The 24340-nt window shown below is 39.0% G+C and overlaps 1 protein-coding gene across 8 annotated transcripts in view; it reads right to left on the bottom strand.

Annotated features, from left to right (window-relative positions):
* tmem260 (transmembrane protein 260) overlaps positions 1-24340 on the bottom strand; it is a 123610-nt gene that overhangs the window by 89496 nt on the left and 9774 nt on the right. For all 8 annotated transcript variants that reach the window (XM_062968638.1, XM_008122165.3, XM_062968635.1 and 5 more), the window contains exons 2-3: positions 13440-13471; positions 12444-12595 (exon numbers count right to left, since the gene is read on the bottom strand). In XM_062968638.1, coding sequence (XP_062824708.1) covers positions 12444-12595; positions 13440-13471 — 184 coding nt within the window. The remainder of the gene's footprint in view (positions 1-12443; positions 12596-13439; positions 13472-24340) is intronic.

The raw sequence follows: 24340 nt of genomic DNA, 5'->3' as shown, positions 1-24340 counted from the left end.
AGGCGACAAATGAAATTGTGACAACCCCAACTGACACTGTATAATGTCTTCTTCCACCGAATCAATAGGCCGCTCTCGGCTCCAAATTACCATAGAGATGGTCCGCTCCTTTCTGAAGGGGGTCTATTGTTTGACCAGAAAACAGATTTGCCACTTGAACTGCGCCATCCCCGTAGGATGTGCACTTCATTAATTATTTGCCGTCTTAAAAATCCATCGGCGGACCCGGCACGATAACAATACATCCTGTGGAATACGGCGGAGCGGTTATGTCCTGACCCGCATCACTGCCGTGCCCCCGCTCCCCAAAAGATGTAAAATAAAAGCCAATCTGCATAGCATAAATGGAAGCGAGATGATACCAATTTGGGGATTACTTTGCGACACCCACAAATGCGCATGCCCCCCAATTTGGGGAAGAAAACATTACTGCACAATTTTTCAAAAAGAAAGAAAAACCAAGTAGAACTGTCCTAAAAGGGCTTTACAGATCTCTGTGACTGCTGTCCAGACTGTCCTTCTGATTTATTCTTTTTAAAAGAGATTATAGAAATATGCATGAAAAAATGGCAGCTTCCCACCTCAAGATGGATTTGACAACCATGCCTGAAAATATGTGAGCAATGTCTAAGCAAGTGTGACCCAATGGAACAACGTTAAGACTGAGCATGAGCTAGAAACCACATGGCCACATAGTCCAAGTTCACATCAACTCTGCTGAGATGGGGCACCTTTAGCTTCAATAAGTCAGAAACATCTGGTCAAATATTTGTGTTTCAAAAGTTTTAAACAGGGCCTATTTGTATGACTAGTAATATTATCTTCCTTAATTTTTAACTTAATTTATTTAATTAATTGATTGGTTTATATCAAGTCTTTCTACTTGCATAGGGTTCAGGGACACTTGCAGCTATTTAAAAAAAACAGTGTTTGAGAGTGTGAGAGAGTGTGTATGCCTTCATATTGCCCATCAACTTATGGCAGCCCTATAAGGTTTTTCTTAGGCAAGAAAAACTCAGGTGGTTTTGACAGTTCTTCATTCTGAAATATAGCCTACAGCATCTAGTAGTAGTCATTGAAAGTTTTCCATCCAAGTACTATTCAGAGCTAACCTACTCAAGCTTCCAAGATCAGATTGGATCTGATCCCTAGTGAGATAATTGTGTGTATGTTTGTACCTTCAAGTTGTTCATCAATTTATGGTAACCGCATGAATTTCATGGGGTTTTCTTTGGCAAGGAATACTCGCAAGATGGTTTTGCCAGTTCCTTCCTCTGAAATAGAGCCTATAGAACCTGGAATTCCTTGGAAGTCTCCCACCCAAGTATTCACCAGGGCTGATCCTGTTTAGCTTTACCTCCATGACTTCGGAGCCCGTGGGAAGTCTCTCTCCCATGTCTACATCAAACATTCCTTAGATGGTGGAACCAAGAAAAAGCTTTTCTCCATAGATCTTAGGTAGGTTCATACATTTTATAGGTTTACTACATTAGAAGCTGGTTTACCACTGCTGCTGCTCAGTCGTTTAGTCGTCTCCGACTCTTCGTGACCTCATGGATCACTACATTAACATAATATATAATTCACCCACCTACCATAGTTAACTACAAAATATAGTAGACCTGCATATTACACAAGGGATCATTCCAGGACCCACTGAACAATACAATTTTTCACATATAATTTGGAACCTTATTCTTTTTACCCGAAATGAACCACACCTTAGGCTTTCAGCCGAAGCATACCAAGGCACTATTTAGGAGAACCTAGCAAATTCTACAGAAATGTTCTCTCTACCTCCAGAGCAATTTAGTGGTCAACATCCTGCAGAACGTTGGCAAAGGTTGACCATAGAAACACACTGAAGGCGAATAAAGAACACTTCTCGAGACATCACTAAGTCCTCCTGCACAATTCTATGATATTCAAAGCTCTTTGTGTTTAAATGAAACCACGTTCAACAAAATCACGGAATAAATAGGCCTACTGTACGATCGTAAGATGTTTGACTGACACCTTATTCATTTTCTCTATACATAGAAATAATATACAGGTTGGACATTTTGATTCTCAAAAGAGACAGAAGAGGGATATTATCATCATCATCATCATCATCATCATCATCATCATCATCCAAATTCCCAAAATTGTCATCGTGGGGGGGGGGGGATGTTTAACAGAGTGGCTTCTTTGCTTTCATATGGTTCAGTGTACACCAATTTTGTTTCATGCACAAAATTGTTAAAATATAATATATAAAGTTATTTCTAGCTCTTGTGTATAAGGTGCTTATGAAACATGAATGAATGTCAAGTTTAGACTTGAGGCCTATCTACAAGAGATTAAATCCATATATGCAAATACAAGTATTCCAAAATCTGAAGAGAGAAAAAAAATACAAAATGCTTCTGGACCTAAGTATTTCTAATAAGGAAAATTCAACCTCTATTGAGTTCCACATTTTTAGCATCTGTGGAAATGAAATGCTGATGTCCTTTTTTTATTAAATAAAAAAAACCAAAGCATATAGTATAGTTATTTTCATTTACCTATATGTTTATCTGTATGTTTATTTTCATTTATTTCCCCTACCCCTTGCTGTAGGACAACAAAAATCCCCACCCACAAATGTAATTCCTTTGTAAGACTTTTGCCTGGGATGACAGAATGAATAGAGGACGAGGGCGGATCTTTACAAAGGGGAATGCATTACCAGCAATGCAGTAAAGATTAATTTAAAATTAAATGTATACAACCAGGGATTTTTCTCCCCCCTTCGTCACTAATGGAACTTGAGCATTATTATTTATTCTTCTCTAACATTATGCTCAATGCTGTTCCTAACCGATATGACAAAGGCACTCTTGCCTTGAGAGTTTATGCTTTTAAATATCGTCAACCCCCCCCCCCTTCAAAAGCTTTGGGCCCTTTTTATATTATTAACCCCATTTCTTTAACGACGGTGAAAATTAGTTAAGGATGAATTATCTGATAGGGGAAAGTCCCTATTCATACAAAAATATTAGAGAGGTGTACTTAAGCAAATAAGACACGGAAGGCAACTTCTCCCTCCAGGCACGCCGTATGTAAAACATTTATCGCAGCCGACCGTCCATCAACCCGTTTTTCCCCTCCTTGCGCTCTCAGTTTCCCCACAGCTTGGTAGGAGCACATGGCAGAGCATAGAACAGGCTTGGATTTCAAATTACACAAGGCAGTACATATATATAACATTTACTCTCATTTCTAAGAAAAAAGAAAATGCATTATTACGGGACCGCCAAAAAACGGTTCCCCTATTTGGCTTGCGCTTTGTACAAAGCTCTGAAAAACCAGCCTCTTGCCCTGCTATTTTCTTTACATTCTTATCTGTTAATTAAGGTGCCCTGTTCCTAAAAATCACCCACATTTTAATCTGGATTTTGAAGTGTTCTGAAAGTCATAGAAATGGCCCACATAGACCAGCAGGCAGTCACACTATAGGCATTTTCACGTGATTCGAGACCTTCTTCAGCCATGAACATTTTTATTGAGGAGCCTTGGGCAATTTTGGTATCTGTCGGCCTCAGTTCCCCACCCATAAAATGGGATTATTAACGACTCAATGTGCAGAAGAGAGGGAGCTGCTCCATCGTCTTTTTTCTCTTTCTTTTTTTTACAAAAATGTATGCTCAAAAATTGTCAAAAGACTTGAAAGCAATCTAGAAACAATTAAAAAATAAATACATGGGTTCCTTAATAAGAGTCACCTTTGAAAATCTTATTAAGGGGTTGGTGTCATGAGTTAATTAAGACCCAACTTATTTACCCAAAAATAAACCTTTCCCTAGTGTTGCTGCATTGTCACGTGGCATGGGCGAAACTTTTTTTAAAATCCTTCCAAATAGGATTTTTCTTAACACTTTATTTAACTGGTTTTGCTATCAAACCCAAGAGAATTAAACAGAATAACCAAAATATATACTAACTAGGTCCAGAAAATGAATAGGCAATTGTTATGGTCTGAGGTTGAAACATTGGGGTTTCCTACAAAATTGCCAGAACAGTCTCATTTATTTATTGGGAATCCTAGAAACAAGTCAATTCTTAACTAGTAACAAGGGCTTTTGCCATCCAATTGATGTACAACCAAAAGAAGGGCCAACAGTAATCTATGCAAAATTATGTTATCTTTGATCTTCTCCACTAGGTTCCAAAAGACGCTCTACAGCAAGCATGGGCCAACTTCAGCCCTCTAGGTGTTTTGGACTTCAACTCCCACAATTCCTAACAGCTGGTAGGCTGTTAGGAATTGTGGGAGTTGATGTCCAAAACACCTGAAGAGCTGAAGTTGGCCCATGCCTGCTCTACAGCTATGAATCAAGAAGTCCCCAACATGAATCTTGCCTCCATCATGAACTCAGGAAGTTAACTTCGGTGAAAGCTAGACCTCTCAAAGGCTGGATCTACACTGCATTATATGGGTCTACACTGACCATATAATCAAGTTCAAATTGCACTATTTGGGAGTAGATTCAGCCATAATCTTCAATCGTCCATCTGAAATATGGGATATAACTATCTAGAAGATGCTATGTATCATCAACATTATGACCTGTTGAATATTGTTGTTTATTCGTTCAATCGCTTCCAACTCTTTGTGACCTCATGCACAGCCCATGCCAGAGCTCCCTGTCAGCTGTTGCCACCCCCAGCTCCTTCAAGATCAAGCCAGTCCCTTCAAGAATACCATCCATCCATCTTGCCCTTGGTCGGCCTCTCTTCCTTTTTCCTTCCATTTTCCCCAGCATCATTCTCTTCTCCAAGCTTTCCTGTCTTCTCATGATGTGGCCAAAGGACTTCATCTTTGCCTCTAATATCTTTCCATCCAGGGAGCAGTCGAGAAATATTTCCTGGAGTATGGACTGGTTTGGTCTTCTTGCAGTCCAAGGAACTCTCAGAATTTTCCTCCTACACCATAACATCAGGAAGAACTTCCTCACTGTGAAAGCTGTTCGGCAGTGGAACTCCCTGCCCCGGACTGTGGTGGAGGCTCCTTCTTTGTAGGCTTTTAAGGAGATGCTGGATGGCCATCTGTCGGGGGTACTTTGAATGCAATTTCCTGCTTCTTGACAGGGGGTTGGACTGGATGGTCCATGAGATCTCTTCCAACTCTATTATTCAATGATTATGATTCTATGATCATAGTTCAGAAGTGTCTATCTTCCTTCGCTCAGCCTTCCTTATGGTCCAGCTCTCGCACCCATAGGTCACTATGGGGAATACTATTGCTTTGACTATGCTGATCTTCATTGCCAGTGTGATGTCCCTACTCTTCACTATTTTATCGAGATTGGTCATTGCTCTCCTCCCAAGAAGTAAACATCTTCTGATTTCCTGTTGAATATACCCTACCTGAAGTTCTTCCATGTAGAGGCAGGCATGGGTAAACCTTGGTCCTCCAGGTGTTTTGGACTTCAACTCCCACAATTCCTAACAGCCTACCAGCTTCCAAAATACCTGGAAGGCCAAAGTTTGCCCATGCCTGATGTAGAGACAGGATTTGAAGGCCAATGCGGTCTCTTCCAACTCCAATGTTTAATGACTCTGTGATCATTGTCATGGATTCTTGCACATATGGTCATGTTTAGCGCTGGCTGCTCCTGGCCATGGGAGAACCACCTGGGAAAACCCAGATCATTGTTCCGACCTGTGCTATTCTGGGACAGGTTGAGCATCTCTTATCTAGAATTCCAGAATATTTCAAACTGTTCACATGGGTGGCTGAAATACGTGACACCTTTGTTTTCCGATGGTTTGGTATGCATCAACTTTATTACATACACATAATAAAAATCGTGCATGAAATCAGAGTCCATATTTTCAGATTTCACTTTTGCAGATTACAGTAGTCATAGATTTGCTTCATATGTTCTCTCTTAAGTTCTCCAAGTAAGACTCAGACTTAGAGATTCTCTAAGCATTTTTAGGTCTTCCCATCCAGTTTGAAGCATGTTTTTCAAACTCGTGTCTTGTGTCTAATCTCTGTACTGATTTGTTGTTCTATTATATTTTGTTATATTGTATTGTTCTGGGCATGGCCCCATGTAAGCAGCCCCGAGTCCCCGTTGGGGAGATGGTGGCGGGGTATAAATAAAGTTTATTATTATTATTATTACTGTGTATTTTAATATGTATTTTATAGAAATACGTTTTAATATGTATCTTTTATAGAAATAGATTTAAATATGTATATTTGTGGAATTTTTATAATGTTTATGTGTTTTCATTATGTTGTAACCCACCTCGAGCTACAAGGAGGTAAGAAATGAAAAATTTATTTTTATTATTATTATTATTATTATTATTATTATTATTCCAGAACAATTCTATTGGACATTGACCAGTGTCATGCTGGTGGACCAGGACATTTGTTCTCTCAGCCAAAATATATAGCAATTTATATTCAAGGGTTTCACTGGCATGGGGGTCTTGTGCCCCAAACCTCATCAGGGATGTGGAGGGATGGCTGTACATTCAGATTATGTGCATAGGGTATATATAAACATACATGAACATTGTGTTTAGAGTTGGTTCCCTTCTCTAAGATATTTTGCTGTTTATATGCAAATATTCCCAAATCTGGAACAAAAACGTAATCTGAAGCATTCTTGGTGCCAAGCATTTTGCATTCACATATTAAAGCCATGTAGAGAAAGCAAGACGGTGTTTCCTACTTCATTGCAGGCACATGAACAGTGATCGTCTGAACTAATCACAGTGTCAGCCAGGAGACAGCAAAGAAGATTTTGAGGAAACCACAAATCCATCAGTTTTTTTACACAGTACTTACACGCCTACATGCAATACATGAAGATGCATCTATTTCCAATTTCCCCTTTGGCTTGCTATAGTTCAAAATCTCCCCAAATGCAGCAAGCGTCATGCCGCCAGTATCATCATCCTGTTTGCATCGTCGGCACCTGCAAATCTGAATTTCGTTCCACAATAATTCAATAGTTTCCAATAGTTACTGTACTATCCATGCAGGTAGAAAACGCAGAGCTGAAAGTGTCCAGGCGCAGCTGCCCCTCTTTTGTAGCCCAAGCAATTAAAAGTTTGCCAGTACAGTTGAGGCTTGCATTGTCAATTTTTTTTTTGTTAAATCCATCTGCGTCTTTCTATAGTGACAAACTTTGTTACTTCTGGTTAGATAAATCTGATCAGTGAAGTGTGTTAATAAGACCAAACATGGTTGTATGCTTTTGAAAAAAGAAATTGTTTGGGTTGTTTTAGTGTTTGTATGTCTGCGAGCTGGTATATAGCTTTGTTTAGGTTGTTGGGCTAGTTTTGTTTTTTAAAAAAATTATGAATCACAGGAAAACCTTTTATGGTGTCCTAAGTCAAAAGTAAAATTCAATGTTCAAACAGCTGACTGCCAAGAATAAATAAGTTCAATTTCTTGGTAACTGCTATGCAAAGTTGCAACACGAAACCAAAAACTAAGACCTGATGTTACAACTTAAAAAATATTTCCCTCTTGCTTTATTTTCCCATGAAATGAGTTCACCCAAAATACCACAATTGACACGCGTGCCCATGGATTTTTTAATTCACACCCAATCTTATTAATAGTTTAACAATATTTTTCAATATGTTCTTATGTAGCGTGAGTTTCTAACCTGGATTTCTTCTTTCCATTTATTTGCAAGCAACCTTGAGTATCGGTTTTGGGGAAAAAATAGGATGGAAATAATTTTGCAAATTAATTTCAAAGGTGATTGTGAACACATGTACAATACTTATTCTTACATAGGGTCATTCTAGAAGTCCAAAAAGGGTAGGAGAGTGAAGTAGGACAGATAAAATAAAGAGAAAACAACATGAAGACGAAGATGCAGGAAGAAAGGGAAAGAAATGCTTGAGACTAGAAGTGTTTTGGATTCCAGATTTTGGGGTATTTTGGAATTCCTGTATTTGCATATAAACACATAATGAGATGTTTTGGAGTTCCATTGATGTTTTGCATGAACCATCTACAGTGGGTTGCTAGTATCCACAGGGTTTGTTTCAACAATGATGTAGTAAAATAGTATTCCTGATATAAAGGGAAAAATCAAAGTTTGCTTTGAAGCTAGGGATGGCTGAATCTGTGGATACAGAATCCATGGGTACGGAAAGTTGACTATAAACACACAGATCATTTTAAGCCAAGTTTTTGATAATATGAGTCTACTTCAGGAGAAATAAAGTGATATATTATTATTATTATTATTATTATTATTATTATTATTATTATTATTATTATTATTATTAGCTGACAGAGTTTTGCAGCATAATACTCCTAACCTTATGATCATGTTAAAAAACAAAGTATGGCTCATCAATGTTGGGATCCCAGGTGACAGCAGAATCTATGAGAAACAACTGGAAAAGCTAACACAATACGAGGATTTAAAAATTGAACTGTAAGACTCAGGCACAAACGATTCAATACAACAGCCACCATAGTGATCTTGCTAGTGGTGTACTAATATTGTTGTGTTTCTAATAATAATAATAATTATTATTATTATTATTATTATTATTATTATTCAAAGACTATGGCAGAAACCAGTGCAGATGGTCCCAGTGGTGATCAGCACGTTGGGTGCTGTGCCAAAAGATCTCAGCCGGCATTTGGAAACAATAGACATTGACAAAATCACGATCTGCCAACTGCAAAAGGCCACCCTACTGGGATCTGCACGCATCATCCGAAAATACATCACACAGTCCTAGACACTTGGGAAGTGTTCGACTTGTGATTTTGTGATACGAAATCCAGCATATCTATCTTGTTTGCTGTGTCATAAATAACAATAATAATAATAATAATAATAGGGCCTAGAATAAAATGTGTGCACACTGAACTATCAGAAACCAAAGAGATCACTGTCTCAGCCATCTACATGGATGATTTCGAAGTATTCTGAATTTCGGAATTCCAGACGGAAAATGCTCGACCTGTATAAACAGTGGACTCAGGTACTGCTGAGTTATGAGAGGGATACATCCCATACCAAGATAATAAAAATGTAAGTCTTCCAGAAATAGAACAAATATTTTCATCAGAATATAAGGGGATAAAAAGAAAACCCATCAACAACTCAACAAAATATAGAGTGTATCAGAGCCACAGTGGTTGGAGTGGAGGACCAGGAGCCTAAATCCTTGTTTAACCACAGAAGAATTATATTGGATGGCCTTGGTTATACCACACTTTCTCAGACCCAAGAGGAAATTGATGGCCAATTCTCTTTGTCCAAATCTAGGTCCGCCAGTGAATTCTTTAGAGCAGGCATGAGCCAACTTGGGTCCTCCAGGTGTTTTGGACTTCAACTCCCACAATTCCTAACAGCCGGTAGGCTGTTAGGAATTGTGGGAGTTGAAGTCCAAAACACCTGGAGGACCCAAGTTGGCCCATGCCTGCTCTAAAGAATACCCTCTCCAAGTCCTCCATTGGCCTCTCAATTTTTACATTTGCTTTAATATGGGATTCTCAGGGATTATCCATCCAAACAGTTTGTCCCCCCACGGCATTTCTGACTTCTACCATCCACCTAGACATTAGGGAGAAGTTCATGATTGTAAGAGCACTTGACAGTGGAATATGCTGCCTAGGAGTCTGGTGGAATCTTCTCTGCAAGTTTTTAAGTAGAGGCTGGATGGCCATCTGTTGGGAGGGCTTGGATTGTGTGTTCCTGCATGGTAGAAGGGGGTTGGACTGAATGGCCCTTGGAATCTTTTCAAATTCTATGATTCCACCTTCATGAACTAGACAATGTCATTGTCACAAGCTGCTTTCGAAATAAATCACTCCATTTCACAAGCCACAATATTCTCATCAGTATGGATAGGGGATTCTGGGAGCTGAGACGGCTCAAAAGTCTACTTTCTGACATAATATTTCACAGACAGTGACTTCCAGCTTTTATCTTCAGATGTATGCTTGTTTAAATTATATCTGCTTTCCTCCCATGTGGGACACATATACAGTTCGAGCGTTCCTTATCCATAATGCTTGGGACTAGAAATGCTTTGGATTTTTTTTCCAGGTTTTGGAATACCTGTACTTGCTTATGCATACATAATGAGATCTCACAAAATTCATAAGTGTTTCATATGCCCCTTATGCACATAACCTGATGGTAATCTGGTGCAATGTTTGAACAATGTTGTGCATAGAGCACAGTTTGTATACATTGCACCATCCTAAAGCAAAGGTGTCAATATTGCCACAATTTAGGATTTTAGATTACTGGTACAGTAGAGTCTCACTTATCCAAGCCTCGCTTATCCAAGCCTCTGGATAATCCAAGCCATTTTTGTAGTCAATGTTTTCAATACATTGTTATATTTTGGTGCTAAATTCATAAAAACAGTAATTACAACATAACATTACTGCATATTGAACTACCTTTTCTGTCAAATTTGTTGTATAACATGATGTTTTGGTGCTTAATTTGTAAAATCATAACCTAATTTGATGTTTAATAGGCTTTTCCTTAATCTCTCCTTATTATCCAAGATATTTGCTTATCCGAGCTTCTGCCAGCCCATTTAGCTTGGATAAGTGGGACTCTACTATAGTTTCGAAATCATGAACAAGATGGGTTCTGTAGATTGATTCTTAAAATGAATTTATATGCAAATCGGAATAGGTGCATTTTTAAAGTGCAACTCCAGTCGCATACATATAAACACACACAAGCCTTGGATTGCACAGGAAATGGTTAACACCCCTATGGTATTTGTTTTGGTGTCTGTGCCCTATTCAGAAGATTTCACCTCTCTTTCCATCTCTGTGAGAATTGGGTTTTGACAAATTTGGCTTGATTTGAAACAAGGATTTTTTTATTGTGTCAGAAGCGACTTGAGGACTGCAAGTCGGTTCTGATGTGAGTGAATTGGCCGTCTACAGAGACATTTCCCAGGGGATGCTGGCAGGGCTGTAGCCGGGGGGGGGGGGGGGGGGGGTTGGAGTTCAACCCCACCCCCCCCCCCCCACCCCCAAATTCAGGTTAAAAAAATCCTGGTTTACTCATGAATTTTAACTGATGAACCAAATCCCCATGAGTGTCCACTGAAGTTTATCTGTCTTGAGTGTCCACTGAAGTTTATCAATATAGCCTGATTTCTAAATTTTGTAATATAGAACTCTCCATGATTCACTTAAAAAAAATCAATTTTTTTTCTGGCTACAGACCTGGATGCCAGGATGTGTTACTTAGGATGCTTCTCTCATGTCCCCGCAAGCTAGAGCTGACAGATGGGATTTGAACCAGCAACTTTCAGGTCGGCAACCCAACCTTCAGGTCAGCAGTTCAGCCGGCACAAGGGTTTAAGGGTTTAACCCATTGCGCAACCATGGCTCTACAAGGACTGGTGAGAACACTTCAGTGGAGACCCCTTCTTCCCCATGACAATCACTTTTCCAGAAGTTGATTTCCCGTCCAAGGGGAAGATTTCTCCCACTTCCTGTTGTCTCACCCCCATTCTTAACTATAAGATGTTTGTAAATTGGATGTTTGAAACTTGGGGGCTTATTTCTGGATAAGGGATGCTCCACCTGTACTCCACCTGTTTTTAATTAATTGTTCTGTGTTTTAACTTACATTGTTGGACTTGTCCCCATGTGAGCTTCCCCGAGTCCCTTCAGGGAGATGGAGGCGGGATACAAAAATAAATAAATTATTATTATTATTATTATTATTATTATTATTATTATTATTATTATTATTGTATGACACAGCAAACAAGATAGACATGCTGGATTTCGTATCACAAAATCACAAGTCAAACACTTCCCAAGTGTCTAGGACTGTGTGATGTATTTTCGGATGATGCGTGCAGATCCCAGTAGGGTGGCCTTTTGCAGTTGGCAGATCATAATTTTGTCAATGCCTATTGTTTCCAAATGCCGGCTGAGATCTTTTGGCACGGCATCCAGTGTGCCCATCACCACCGGGACCACCTGCACTGGTTTCTGCCAGAATCTTTGAAGTTCAATCTTGAGGTCCTGATAGCGGCTGAGTTTTTCCTGTTGTTTTTCGTCAATGTGACTGTCACCTGGGATGGCAACATCAATGATCCAAACCTTTTTCTTTTCCACAACTGTGATGTCTGGTGTGTTGTGTTCCAGAACTTTGTCAGTCTGGATTTGGCAGTCCCACAGTATCTTTGCGTGTTCATTTTCCATTATCATTATTATTATTAATTGTTATATTTATTATTATTATTACTTAATATTTCATATTGAGTTTGGTTAAATTCTTCATGCACCGCCTCTTGGGGCAGTTGCTGATTTGTGAGCGTCAGAGAAGCTCGTTCATCCGTCTCTCCGTTCAGCAATTAAGACTTAACCCCTGAGCAGGAGAAAAGAAAACGCAAGGAAATGAGCATCGGCCGGGCGCTTGCTTTACCTGACAATTGTGTCAAAGAGAAACGAGGCGGCAGCTGCTCCCAACAAGGCGCAGAGGAGATTGACTCGATAGGCAACGGACCCAAAAGGCAGGAGCGCAATGGCCGATTTCGCCAGGAGAGTGAAGAGCGGATAGCCTGGGGGATGAGCAACCTAGGAGAAAGAAAGAAAAAACCCCGAGAAAGCATTTGCATTAAGATGTCACAATGGCAGCCTAATTGAGAAATAACTCCCTTATTAGCTTAGCAATAAACACCCAGGCTGGGACCGTAGTCCTCTCTGTTTTGTAACAAAAATTAAGGGGCTTTTCCCCCTAATTTTCCCTTCTTCTCCATCAGTGCCAATTTTTAACTTTGCAAAATATTTGCCTTGGTGGATTTGCAGGATAAGAATGCACCGCCGAGAAAAGCAATGACATTCATTATTAGCATTCCTTTAAATGGTATGAAGTTTGGGTTCATAGTATATTAGGGTCAATCAAAAGCTTGGGATTCCTTTTTTTGGTGGTGGGTGGGAGAGAAAAAAATATAATTACAAAAAAAAGAAAGAGAGAGAGAGCGAGAAAGGGATAGGGAGAATAGATTCTGAACTATTTTATTGGTTAGCAAGTTGAAAGACCACACTGCTATCGGATTACCACTGCTATGACAGTCCTTAAGGTCTCGCCTAAAGGGGATCATGCACCATAATAAAGTTTATTAAATAATAAAACTTATTAAAATTGTTAACCCGATTTATTTTATTCTCCCCAGCTTATACAAAATTTGGGTTGATAATAAGCCAAGCTACTGTATATACAGTAAAGCCCTTGCTTTATAATTTAGTTTAATTGGATTTAAAACTTGGGAGTAAATTGTCGCGTGCCGTACTTATAAGTTAGCAAAAACTGTGGTTTGAAAAATAAATTAATCTACTTTAACTCCATGCTTAATTAAACTTCCTTAATTCCTAAAACTGTTAATGAGAGCATTGATTAAACAATAAAACTAATACTTACTCCAAGCTCATAGGCGGCTGTGATCAGCTCCCCTGTGAAAAAATAATGTAAAACCAATAATTACTATTAGGGAATGACACTCCTCCCAAGTTTTCAAAATCCAAACCGTTGCGTTGGGGGGTTTTGCATTAATTTGACTGGATAAAAGTGTAAATCTGTGGAGATTTAGCAGCATGAAATTTCCCAAGAATATTTTCTTCCCTCTCTGTTGCCGTTGCACAAAATACCTTTTGTTATTTCCCCCCCCCCCTTTATGTTTGTATCACAAGATGCGCAAAGGTGTGATGTGCAAACACAAGTCACAAAATGAACAGTAATTGCTGTAACACTAACAATAATAATAACAACAATTCATAACAAGAACCATTAAAGGTACAGGAATAATTTGCAGACGGGAAAGCAAAACATCAAGAGCCTTTGATTTCACAAGAAACCTTTTATTGTTCTCCCCAAAATATCATATTTCTAAAATATGAATAAATTCCTGATATATTCCCAGACATATTAGGAATTTTCTGCTCCATTAAAGGGATCATTACCCAATGCTTTGAGTAATGTTTGCAATGAATTTTTATTTTTTATTGATATTTGGGGTTGCTTTGCATTTTTCCCCAATATTAGAAGCAGCAGTGAAAATAAGGCTTTTTTCTGGTAGCATGCTGCAAACTCAAAATCTTCTATATTGATTTTATTCAATCAGTCCTATTGTCCCGAATATCAATTACATTAAATTTGCAAACCTTCCCTTAGCTTCAGGGTCAAACAACACTGGAAGCATTCATTATCGGATAAGTAGTTTCTATGACCATTTTTTAAAAACCATATTCAGAATAACTGATCAGCGTATTTTCCCCACAAACGTGTCAGAAAATGCTACCTCCTATAATAGAACAATTCACCAGCAAATTTAGAATTTGCTAAATGTGATCAGAAAGCAAGCATAAGTGTTTGCTATTATAAAATGCCAGGGGGAGAAAATATCTCAGTAGCAGTGTGCGGTATTTCATGTGTTTCATATACACATAGCCTAATTCTATACAATATTTTTAATACTGTATAAGCCTAGTTTTTCAGCCCTTTTTTTAAGACTGAAAAAGCCCCCCTCGACTTGTACTCGGATGAGGGTCCTGGTTGGCTTATATTTGGGTCAGCTTATACTCAAGAATATATGGTACATTTATTATTTTTCTCTATTATTGTTGCTATTATTACATTTATGTTACTCTATTTTTATTATTATTAATAATACATTTCTTATTTCACGCTGCTATTATTATTATTATTATTGCATTTAATATTTTATTCTATTTATTATTACTTGTATTATTTTCCTGTATTTATTATTATTATTATTATTATTATTACATGTATTATTTTACTCTATTACAGTAGAGCCTCACTTATCCAACATAAACAGGCCGGCAGAACGTTGTATAAGTGAATATGTTGGATAATAAGGAGGGATTAAGGAAAAGCCTATTAAACATCAAATTAGGTTATGATTTTACAAATTAAGCACCAAAACATCATGTTATACAACAAATTTGACAGAAAAAGTAGTTCAATATACAGTAATGCTATGTAGTAATTACTGTATTTATGAATTTAGCACCAAAATATCACGATGTTTTGAAAACATTGACTACAAAAATGTGTTGGATAATCCAGAACGTTAGATAAGTGAGACTCTACTGTATCATTAAAAGGATACACAAGCACATTTACATTGATGAAGATGAGAATAATGATTTGATCAGAGTTGGACGGTCTTATCTTAAATTTGAGCTTTATGTAAATATTCAAAAACATTTAACCTACTGATGCCTCAATTAATGTGATTTTATTGGTATCTATTTTTATTTCTGAAATTTACCACCCTTGGCTCATACTGGAGTCAATGTTTTCCCAGTTTTTTTGTAGTAAAATTAGGTGCCTCGGCTTATATTCGGGTTGGCTTATACTCGAGTATATACAGTAACTTCGTGCACAAAAGAAATTTTGTTTAAACCGAACCATCCGAAACCTAAGATGACAATATCTCAGTCATCCATGAGGACAACTTTGGGTTTTGGAGTATTTCAGATTTCTGGGTAAGGAGAACTATGTGCATACAGCCCAAATGCATGCTCTTCAATTCAGAAGGGTGAAAGGCTTGGAAAAAAGGCTTTTCAGGAGACTACAGTCCCTAGCTAAAATCGTCACTCTTCCAAAATGACATCTACACTATAGAATAATGCAGTTTGACACTACTTAAACTGCCATGGCTCCATGCTCTGGAAACCTGGGAGTTGCAGTTTTACAAGGGCTTTAACCCTCTATGCTGAAGTGTGTTAGTGCCTCACCGAACTACAACTGCCAGGATCCCATAGCATTAGGCCGTAGCAGTTAAAGTGGTATCAAACTGTGTTCATTCTACAGTGTAGATCCACTCCAGTTACAGAAAAAGAGATTCCAGCTAACTTTAGGAAGGATGATTTAATGCAAGAGATCTTTCACAATGAGATAGACAGCCTTGGAAAGTGGTAGACTCTCTGTCTTTGGAGATTTGGAAACAGAAGTTGGATGGGCATCTTTCCGGGTGCTTTGTGTTTTCCAATTCCTACATGACAGACTAGGGCTGGACTAGATGGCTTTTGGGGTCTCTCTTCCAGAGCTAGGATTCTATATTTCAAAGAGGGCAGTCACTGGTTGGAAATGTTCCTTATCTAAATTATCATTCATTTCAAGTCTATCAACAATAAAAACATTGAAAGCCAACGAAATCTTAGAATTTAACATCTAGGCAGCCAACTGAGCACTCAAGTAGATGACTATCCATTCAGTCTTCCCCACTAGTGGGAAATGGAATTTATATATATAAAAGGGTAATGAAATTTCAGCCTAGGACAAAACAACAAAACTACACATCCCAGAAACACTAAACTTGGCAGCACAACCCCTCATTCATGCCTCTACGTTCATACAACAAAAAGAAAAGAAAAATGAAGTCCTAATTAGAGGGAGAGGAATAATTGTTTTTATCCAATTGCTGCCAGTTAGAAGGCTAAGCTCCGCCCACTTGGGCTCCTAGCAACCTACTCAGCCCACCCAGCCTCTCAATAATAATAATAATAATAATAATAATAATAATAATAATAATAATAATAATAATACAATCCTAAGGTTAGCAGATACCCCTAAGGATCATCCAGTTCAACTTCCTTATATCATGCAGGAGGACACAATCCAATCACTCCTGACAGATGGCCATCCAGCCTCAACAAGTTCTCACCAACACCACCAGACAATGCCACAGCAACGCGTGGCTGGGCTAAGCTAGTATATTTATATAGGCTCAGTATCCAAAATGCTTGGGAGCAGAAGAGCTTTCAGTTTCAGATTTTAGAACACTTATATTTACATATACAGTAGAGTCTCGCTTATCCAACCTTCCCTTATCCAATGTTCTGGATTATCCAATGCAGTCTGCCTCCCGCCCAAATCCAGAGCTGTTTTTCTAGGCAGCAAGGACTGAACTTTTTACGGATTTAACGTATGACAATATTGTTACAGTAAGTTCATTTTATTCAATTCTATCTTTATTTGTAGTCAATTTGTTAGTAGCCAATGTTTTCATTGCCAATGGTTTCAATACATTGCAATGTTTTGGGGCTAAATTCGTAAATACAGTAAGTACTACATAAAGTTATCGTGTATTGAACTGCTTTTTCTGTCGATTTGTTATAAAACATGATGTGTTGGGGCTTAATTTGTAAAATCATAATGTACTTTGACGTTAAATGGGCTTTTCCTTAATCCCTCCTTATTATCCAACATTTTCACTTATCCAAAGTTCTGCCGGACCATTTATATTGGATAAGTGAGACTCTACTGTACCTATTTCAGGACATTACTTAGAGATGCAACCCAACTCTAAGCGTAAAACTCATTTATCTATATATATAAAAGGAGAATGGCATTGCTCCACCGGGCAAAACAACAAAACTAAAGGCACCCCAACCTAGAAAATTGACAACACAACCCCTCAGCCACGTCTCTACTTCTTACAGACAAACTAGACACTATTTCAGCCATGCATGTGGAGTATTTCCAGATAATGGAGACTCAACCTGTATTTACATTATCATCTCCTGTCAAAATCTTGCTGAGGTCCTAGGCATGTATCAACTCCTCTACGGAACTGAATTGACATTTTCCTCCAACTATATTTAGTTCTAGGTCCTCAAAGCAGAATTACACATTATATAAATAGTGGTGAGTGTTGAACATTAATGTTCACTATGCATGGGGTTGCCCAACACTGCAATTCACGGAGCAATGGATTCAAACTTCCAGGAAAAGAGATTCCACCTGAATATTAGGAAGAACTTCCTGATGATAAGAGCTGTTTGATAGTGGAATGTGCTGCTTCTTTAAAGTCTCAGTCTCGGGAGGTTTGTAAACATAAGCTGGATGGCCAACTGTCAGGAGGGCTTGGATTGTGTCTTCCTGTGTAGCAGAAAAGGGTTGGACTAGATGACCTTTGGGGGTTTCTTTCATTTCTATGATTCTATCAGGACATACGTCTTGAGTGTGTATGAAGGTGCCTTCAAGTCACTTCTAGACTTATGGCAAACCCATGAATTTAATAGGGTTTTCTTACACAGGGAATATTCAAGAGGTGATTTTATCAGTTCCTTCTTCTGAAATATAGCCTACAATATCTGGGATTCATTGACTGGGACTCCCACTCAAGTCCTAACTACGGATGACTCTGCTTAGCTTTCAAAAGCTGATGGGAATCTGCTCCTTTTAGGGTATTTAGGGCGGCTGTTGGTGAAGTAATGCAAGATATTGGCCAAGAGGTTTCCCATCTCGGGTTACAAGCAATGAAGAACTTGAAAAAATTATTTGTCTGGATTATAATTACCAGAATTCCTCGACCAGGTTAAAAACAATCCAATTATTCTGAGGCAAACCACACATTAACCACTTGTCGCACCTCAGGTTAGCTTGACCTTGCTCAAGACACCAGGCTGCACACAGATCGTAGTATTTTGTAGTTTATTAGGAAATAAGGAAAAGATAGTTCATAAAAGGTAAAAGTTCAGTTCCAAAAGATAGTTACAAAAAAAAAGCTGTAAGAACAAATCCACGGAAACAATAGGCATGAAGCAAGGTCCTTAAAACGAAGCCAAAGTCCCAGAAACGAGGATACATCCAGGCTATAAGATAATGCAGGAAAGCAGACTTAGTTCTTGATTCAAGCGAGGAAATTGCTTTGACAAAGATTTCCCTCTTTTAATAGCATGTCATGAAGGCATTTCTTTGCCCTTTGACCTCCCTCTTATTTGCTATTCTGAGACTTCTACACAACCCCCTGAATTCCAAACAACTAGCCCGATCTAGAGAAGCGGCCTCATCACTTTCAAGGCCACAGGGCTCGTTAGTGTTATCAGGCTGAGGCTGGGAGCTGCTCTCCCTTTCTGCTTCTTGCACCTGAAAACCATCATCAGTAACAACATCATTTATTCCCGTGGGAAAGCCTCCCTGCTTCTCATCTCCCACAGTAGGAACACTCTGCACCTGAATCCCATAATTCCCATGAGAGTCATCTTGAAACTCATCCTGAACCTGAATCCCATCATCTTGAAACTGCATCCCAGAATCCTCATCAGAGTCACCCAAAGGCTGATTCACAACACCACTAGATTTGTGTGCGGAATTCATTTCTACTGTTTCTTCGGGAGCAAAAAACGGGAAGCACCCTCCCCGCACAAAAATCAGTTTGAAACTAAAGCACGTTGGAGCCGATCCCAGCTCCACACTTGCTTTCGTCTGCAGTCAAGCAGGAAAGAGAGTGCATGTGTGGCGTACAGGCCCAGAAAGTGACCATGCCTGCCAGTACCTGCAGCCGAGTGCTTCTTACTCTAGAGGAAGAAGCACTCGGCTGCAGGCACTGGCAGACGTGGATGCTTTCCGGGCCTGCATGCCATCCTTAGAAAGAGAGTGAATGTGTGGCGTACAGGTGCAGTGCCTGCAGCTGAGCGCCTTTTACTCTAGAGTAAGAGGCGCTTGGCTGCAGGCACTGCAGGTGTGTGTACTTTTTGGGCATAAACACTACACCACACTCTTTCCAAGGAGAGTGCATGTGTGGAGTGGCATGCAGGCAGGCCCAGAAAGTGCACACGTCTGCCAGTGCCTTCAGCCGGGCGCCTCCTCTATAGCAGAAACAGCAGGTAAGAAATCGCCTTAAAGTGCATGCTGGGAAAGGGAGCCTGGGTGGGAAGCCTCCCCATAATGGTCCGATAGGAAACAGATCTTTCACGGCCTCAAACTGAAAACAGGTATCTGCCCTCCTGATTTCGGGTGGCTCCCAAAAAACGGATCGGGGGCCCCCACTGAAAGCCAGGACACAAAACGGGTCAAGGTTTATCCCGAATGCACAAGTCTATCAACTACACACAATGGCAATTCTTTCAATCCCAATATCTTCAATGCCATATTTAGTGAGATATGAGGATGGCTTCTTAGTCGTCATTCCCAGATCCAAAACCCTATGGAGATTAGAAGGGCCTTCTTTTTGCTGTAATTTCATCAGCATATAAAGACATTTTAAAGGAAATTATCTTACTGACTTATCTTAGTTTGAAACTGTATTACAGTAGAGTCTCACTTATCCAACACAAACGGCCGGCAGAACGTTGGATAAGCGGATATGTTGGATAATAAGGAGGGATTAAGGAAAAGCTTATTAAACATCAGATTAGGTTATAATTTTACAAATTATGCACCAAAACATCATGTTATACAACAAATTTGACAGAAAAAGTAGTTCAATACATGGTAATGCTGTGTAGTAATTACTGTATTTACGAATTTATCACCAAAATATCACGATGTATTGAAAACACTGTCTACAAAAATGCATTGGATATTCCAGAACGTTGGATAAGCGAGTGTTGGATAAGTGAGACTCTACTGTATATAGTAAGTGTAGGTTTTTACAATATAGTGATGAGTCTACACTGACCATAGTTTAACTGCACTGTAGGGCAGTGTAGATGGTGTCTTAGTGCTTTTGCCTCATCATTTCAAATGGCTGGTAATTATATGAAGAATGTGTTGTCGAAGGCTTTCATGGCTGGAATCACTGGGTTGCCGTGAGTTTTATGGCCTTGTTCCAGAAGCATTCTCTTCTGACGTTTCACCCACATCTATGGCAGGCATCCTCAGAGGTTGTGGGGTGTTGGAAACTGAGCAAGTGGGGTTTATCTATCTATGGAATATAACAGCTCCCAACAAAGGATTCCCCCAGGCAGGAAACAACTAGGCTTTGAAGCTACCAAGCTATTCAATGCTAATCAAGCTGGCCTATTGCAGAATTCACACTTCCCTCAAGCAGACAAGAGTTCTTTCTCCCACCCTAGACATTATTCCACAGATATATATACTCCACTTGCCTAGTTTCCAACTCCTCACAACCTCTGAGGATGCCTGCCATAGATGTGGGTGAAACGTCAGGAGAGAATGCTTCTGGAACATGAACAGTTTAATACTATTTTATTCACAACCTCCTGAATGTTTTTAGCTCTGTGTGCTCGATTTGATTTCATTTTATAAACAAATCTGGGAACAAAAAGACGGTTATAAATAAAAGGAGACGAGGAAAGAAAGCCTTTCATATACAGAAGTGGGAATTCCAGATGCTTGGCACCAAAGCATCCCATGGGGTAAAAACATTATCTCTTTCACACCCTGGTCCAATCCCTCTAAAAGCCCTTCTTATGGTTTCCCCATCCATTTGCAAAGAAAAATAAAATAAAATAAGGGCACTCGCCCACTTCCAAGCCACATATCGAGGGATTAGTTAATATTTACAGAGTGGTTCTTTTTTATAAATGGGGAGAATTACATATTGCATAACTTAATACATTCATAATGCAAGATCAGGGTAAAAGAGCTACCCTAAAAAAAAAAACCACACATACACAAAGAAAACCCAAACTGAACAAGACTTTGCCTTCAGTCCAAAACACAGTATTATGCATGGGTGGATCTACATTGTAGAATTAATGCAGTACGACACCACTTTGACTGCCATGACTCAATGTTATGGAATTCTAGGATGTGCAGTTTAATGAGCAACTTGCACACTTTGGCATAGAAAGTCAAAGACTTCAAAACACTACTTCTCCCAAGATTTCTTAGCATTGAGTCATGGCAGCTAAGGTGGGTTCAAACTGCATTAATTCTACAGTGTAGACGCACCCGTCAACAAACACTCTGGTTTATATCACACTGGAAATATAGTTGCCCCACATACATTAATTAATTTACAGATGGTTCTGGTTTCTGACTTATAATGTGTTTCGCTGGCACTCCGGGAAGAAAACATTTGGGAATTAGTTCTGGGCTTTGTTTTGTTTTTTTTCGAGCCACAGTCAACTGTGCACTCTCTAAGCTCCTTTGGTACATGGCTATACTTAGGAAAGGATTTGCTTAAAATATCACCCCATCTTCCTTTTATTAAATCACGTCATGATGTTGCTGCGGAGGACAGCTCCACTTTCTTGGGAATCGACATTTCCGGAAGAGTAAAAGCAAAAGAAGAGTGCATTATGCATTTACCCACAATCTGAAAGTGGAACATGATGCTCAATGCGTGAAGAACAATTTTAACTTTTAATGTTTTGTTTTATGATGACGCTTTTCAAGTGGGAAAAGGCAGGGGAAGTTAGTTTCAATGGGTGTATTGGAGGTATAAGTGATGTATTGGGAAACTACTGGCTTTACAGATTGAATTAATGACACTTAGGTAAAGGTAAAGGTTTTCCCCTGACATTAAGTCTAGTCATGTCCGACTCTGGGGTTGGTGCTCATCTCCATTTCTAAGCCGAAGAACTGGCGTTGTCCATAGACACCTCCAAGGCCATGTAGCCGGCATGGAGCGCCGTTACCTTCCCGCCAGAGTGGTACCTATTGATCTACTCACATTTGCATGCTTTCGAACTGCTAGGTTGGCAGAAGCTGGGGCTAATAGTGGGAGCTCATCCCGCTCCCCGGATTCAAACCGCGAACCTATCAGTCAGCAAGTTCAGCAACTCAGCAGTTTAACCCGCTGCGCCATCAGGAGCTCCATAGGTATTATGAATGACCTAAAAGTACAATTTTAAGTTCTTCAAATGATTGAAGAGAATGGAAAGCTGCTTTGAGTCCCATTTGAGGGAGATAAATCAGGATATTATTATTATTATTATTATTATTATTATTATTATTATTAATAATAATAATAAATAGCTCTCCCAACTGTCTTAAATTAATTCTCAAATTAACTAATAAAACATACATTGAATTGTGCCTCACATCTGTGATCCTTGGGCCCCATCTCTAATTCACATACAGTAGAGTCTCACTTATCCAATATAAACGGGCCGACAGAACGTTGGATAAGCGAATATGTTGGATAATAAGGAGAGATTAAGGAGAAGTCTATTAAACATCAAATTAGGTTATGATTTTACAAATTAAGCACCAAAACATCATGTTATACAACAAATTTGACAGAAAAAGTAGTTCAATACGCAGTAATGCTATGTAGTAATTGCTGTATTTACTAATTTAGCACCAAAATATCACAATGTATTGAAAACATTGACTACAAAAATGAATTGGATAATCCAGAACGTTGGATAAGCGAATGTTGGATAAGTGAGACTCTATTGTATATGCAAATACAGGTATTCCAACATCCAAAATACTTTTGATCCCAAGCATTTTGGATATTTGCTCCATTTTTATCCTGAGAACTGTCAGAAACAGAGAGTGAATTTACAGTGTAGAATTAATGCACTTTAAGTGCCAAGATTTAAGGCTATGAAATTATGAGATTTGTAGATTCACACTGCAGGTCAAGTGTTGTCAAACTGCATCATGTGTACAGTGTGGATGTACCCATAATTTCACAACAAGGGCTAACTAATTTGTGTGTTGCTTTTTTCCTAATTAGAAGTATCAAATCTGTTATCTTCTTTGGTGCTCCTAACAGTGTATGGTGTGTATGTTTATATGTGTGTGTGTGTGTGTGTATGTATGATTTCAATTATTAATTATTAGATAGTTATAAGTTTAATTCTTAGGGCCAGGCTTTAGCACAGCAGGTTAAACCATCAGCTGCAGTAAATCTTGCCAATCAAAAGGTTAACAGTTCGAAGCCTGGGTCAGGGTGAGCTCCTGGCCTTTAGCCCACCCGCCTACCTAGCAGTTTGAAAGCAAAATGTGAGTAGATAAATAGGTACTGCTTAAAAGCGGGGAGGTATTTTAAGGCACCCATAAGAAAATGCCAAATGCTGGCAATTTGGTCAAGGAAGAAGTTTACGAACAAAGCTCTTCGGCAGGGAGATGGAGCAACAATAGCCCCCAAGATGCCGAAGATGGGAAATTCCTATATAAACCTCTATCTATGTACAATTGTTTGTCTTGTCAGTATATAAATGGCATTAAATGTTTGCCACATATGTATGTTCTGTGATCCGCCCTGAGTCCCCTTCAGGGTGAGAAGGCAGAATATAAATACTGTAAACAAACAAACAAACAAATAAATTCTATTTTAATGTTTATAGGCTTTCGGTTTCAAATTCTAGTGTATTGTTACTAGCACAGTACATCGTTCTGAGTCTCTTTAAGAGAAAAAAGAGATACATAATAAATGTAATAAATCTATATATATAATAAAAGTGAAATCGGAGTATGTATCAGCGTTTTGATTGGCCTGGCGGAATATGTGCTCGCGTTTTGATTGGCCGCAACTATCCCAGGCCACTGAGACCAACAGGAATGACGGATCTGCACCAGACTTGGCACACTTCATCCCCACGATGCACTTTATGACCTGCTGCCATTTGGGGGATGATGGACCACAG

Source organism: Anolis carolinensis, chromosome 1, assembly GCF_035594765.1.
Source record: "Anolis carolinensis isolate JA03-04 chromosome 1, rAnoCar3.1.pri, whole genome shotgun sequence".
In the NCBI taxonomy this organism is placed as follows: Eukaryota; Metazoa; Chordata; class Lepidosauria; order Squamata; family Dactyloidae; genus Anolis; species Anolis carolinensis.
This window is presented reverse-complemented; position numbering and strand designations above follow the sequence as displayed.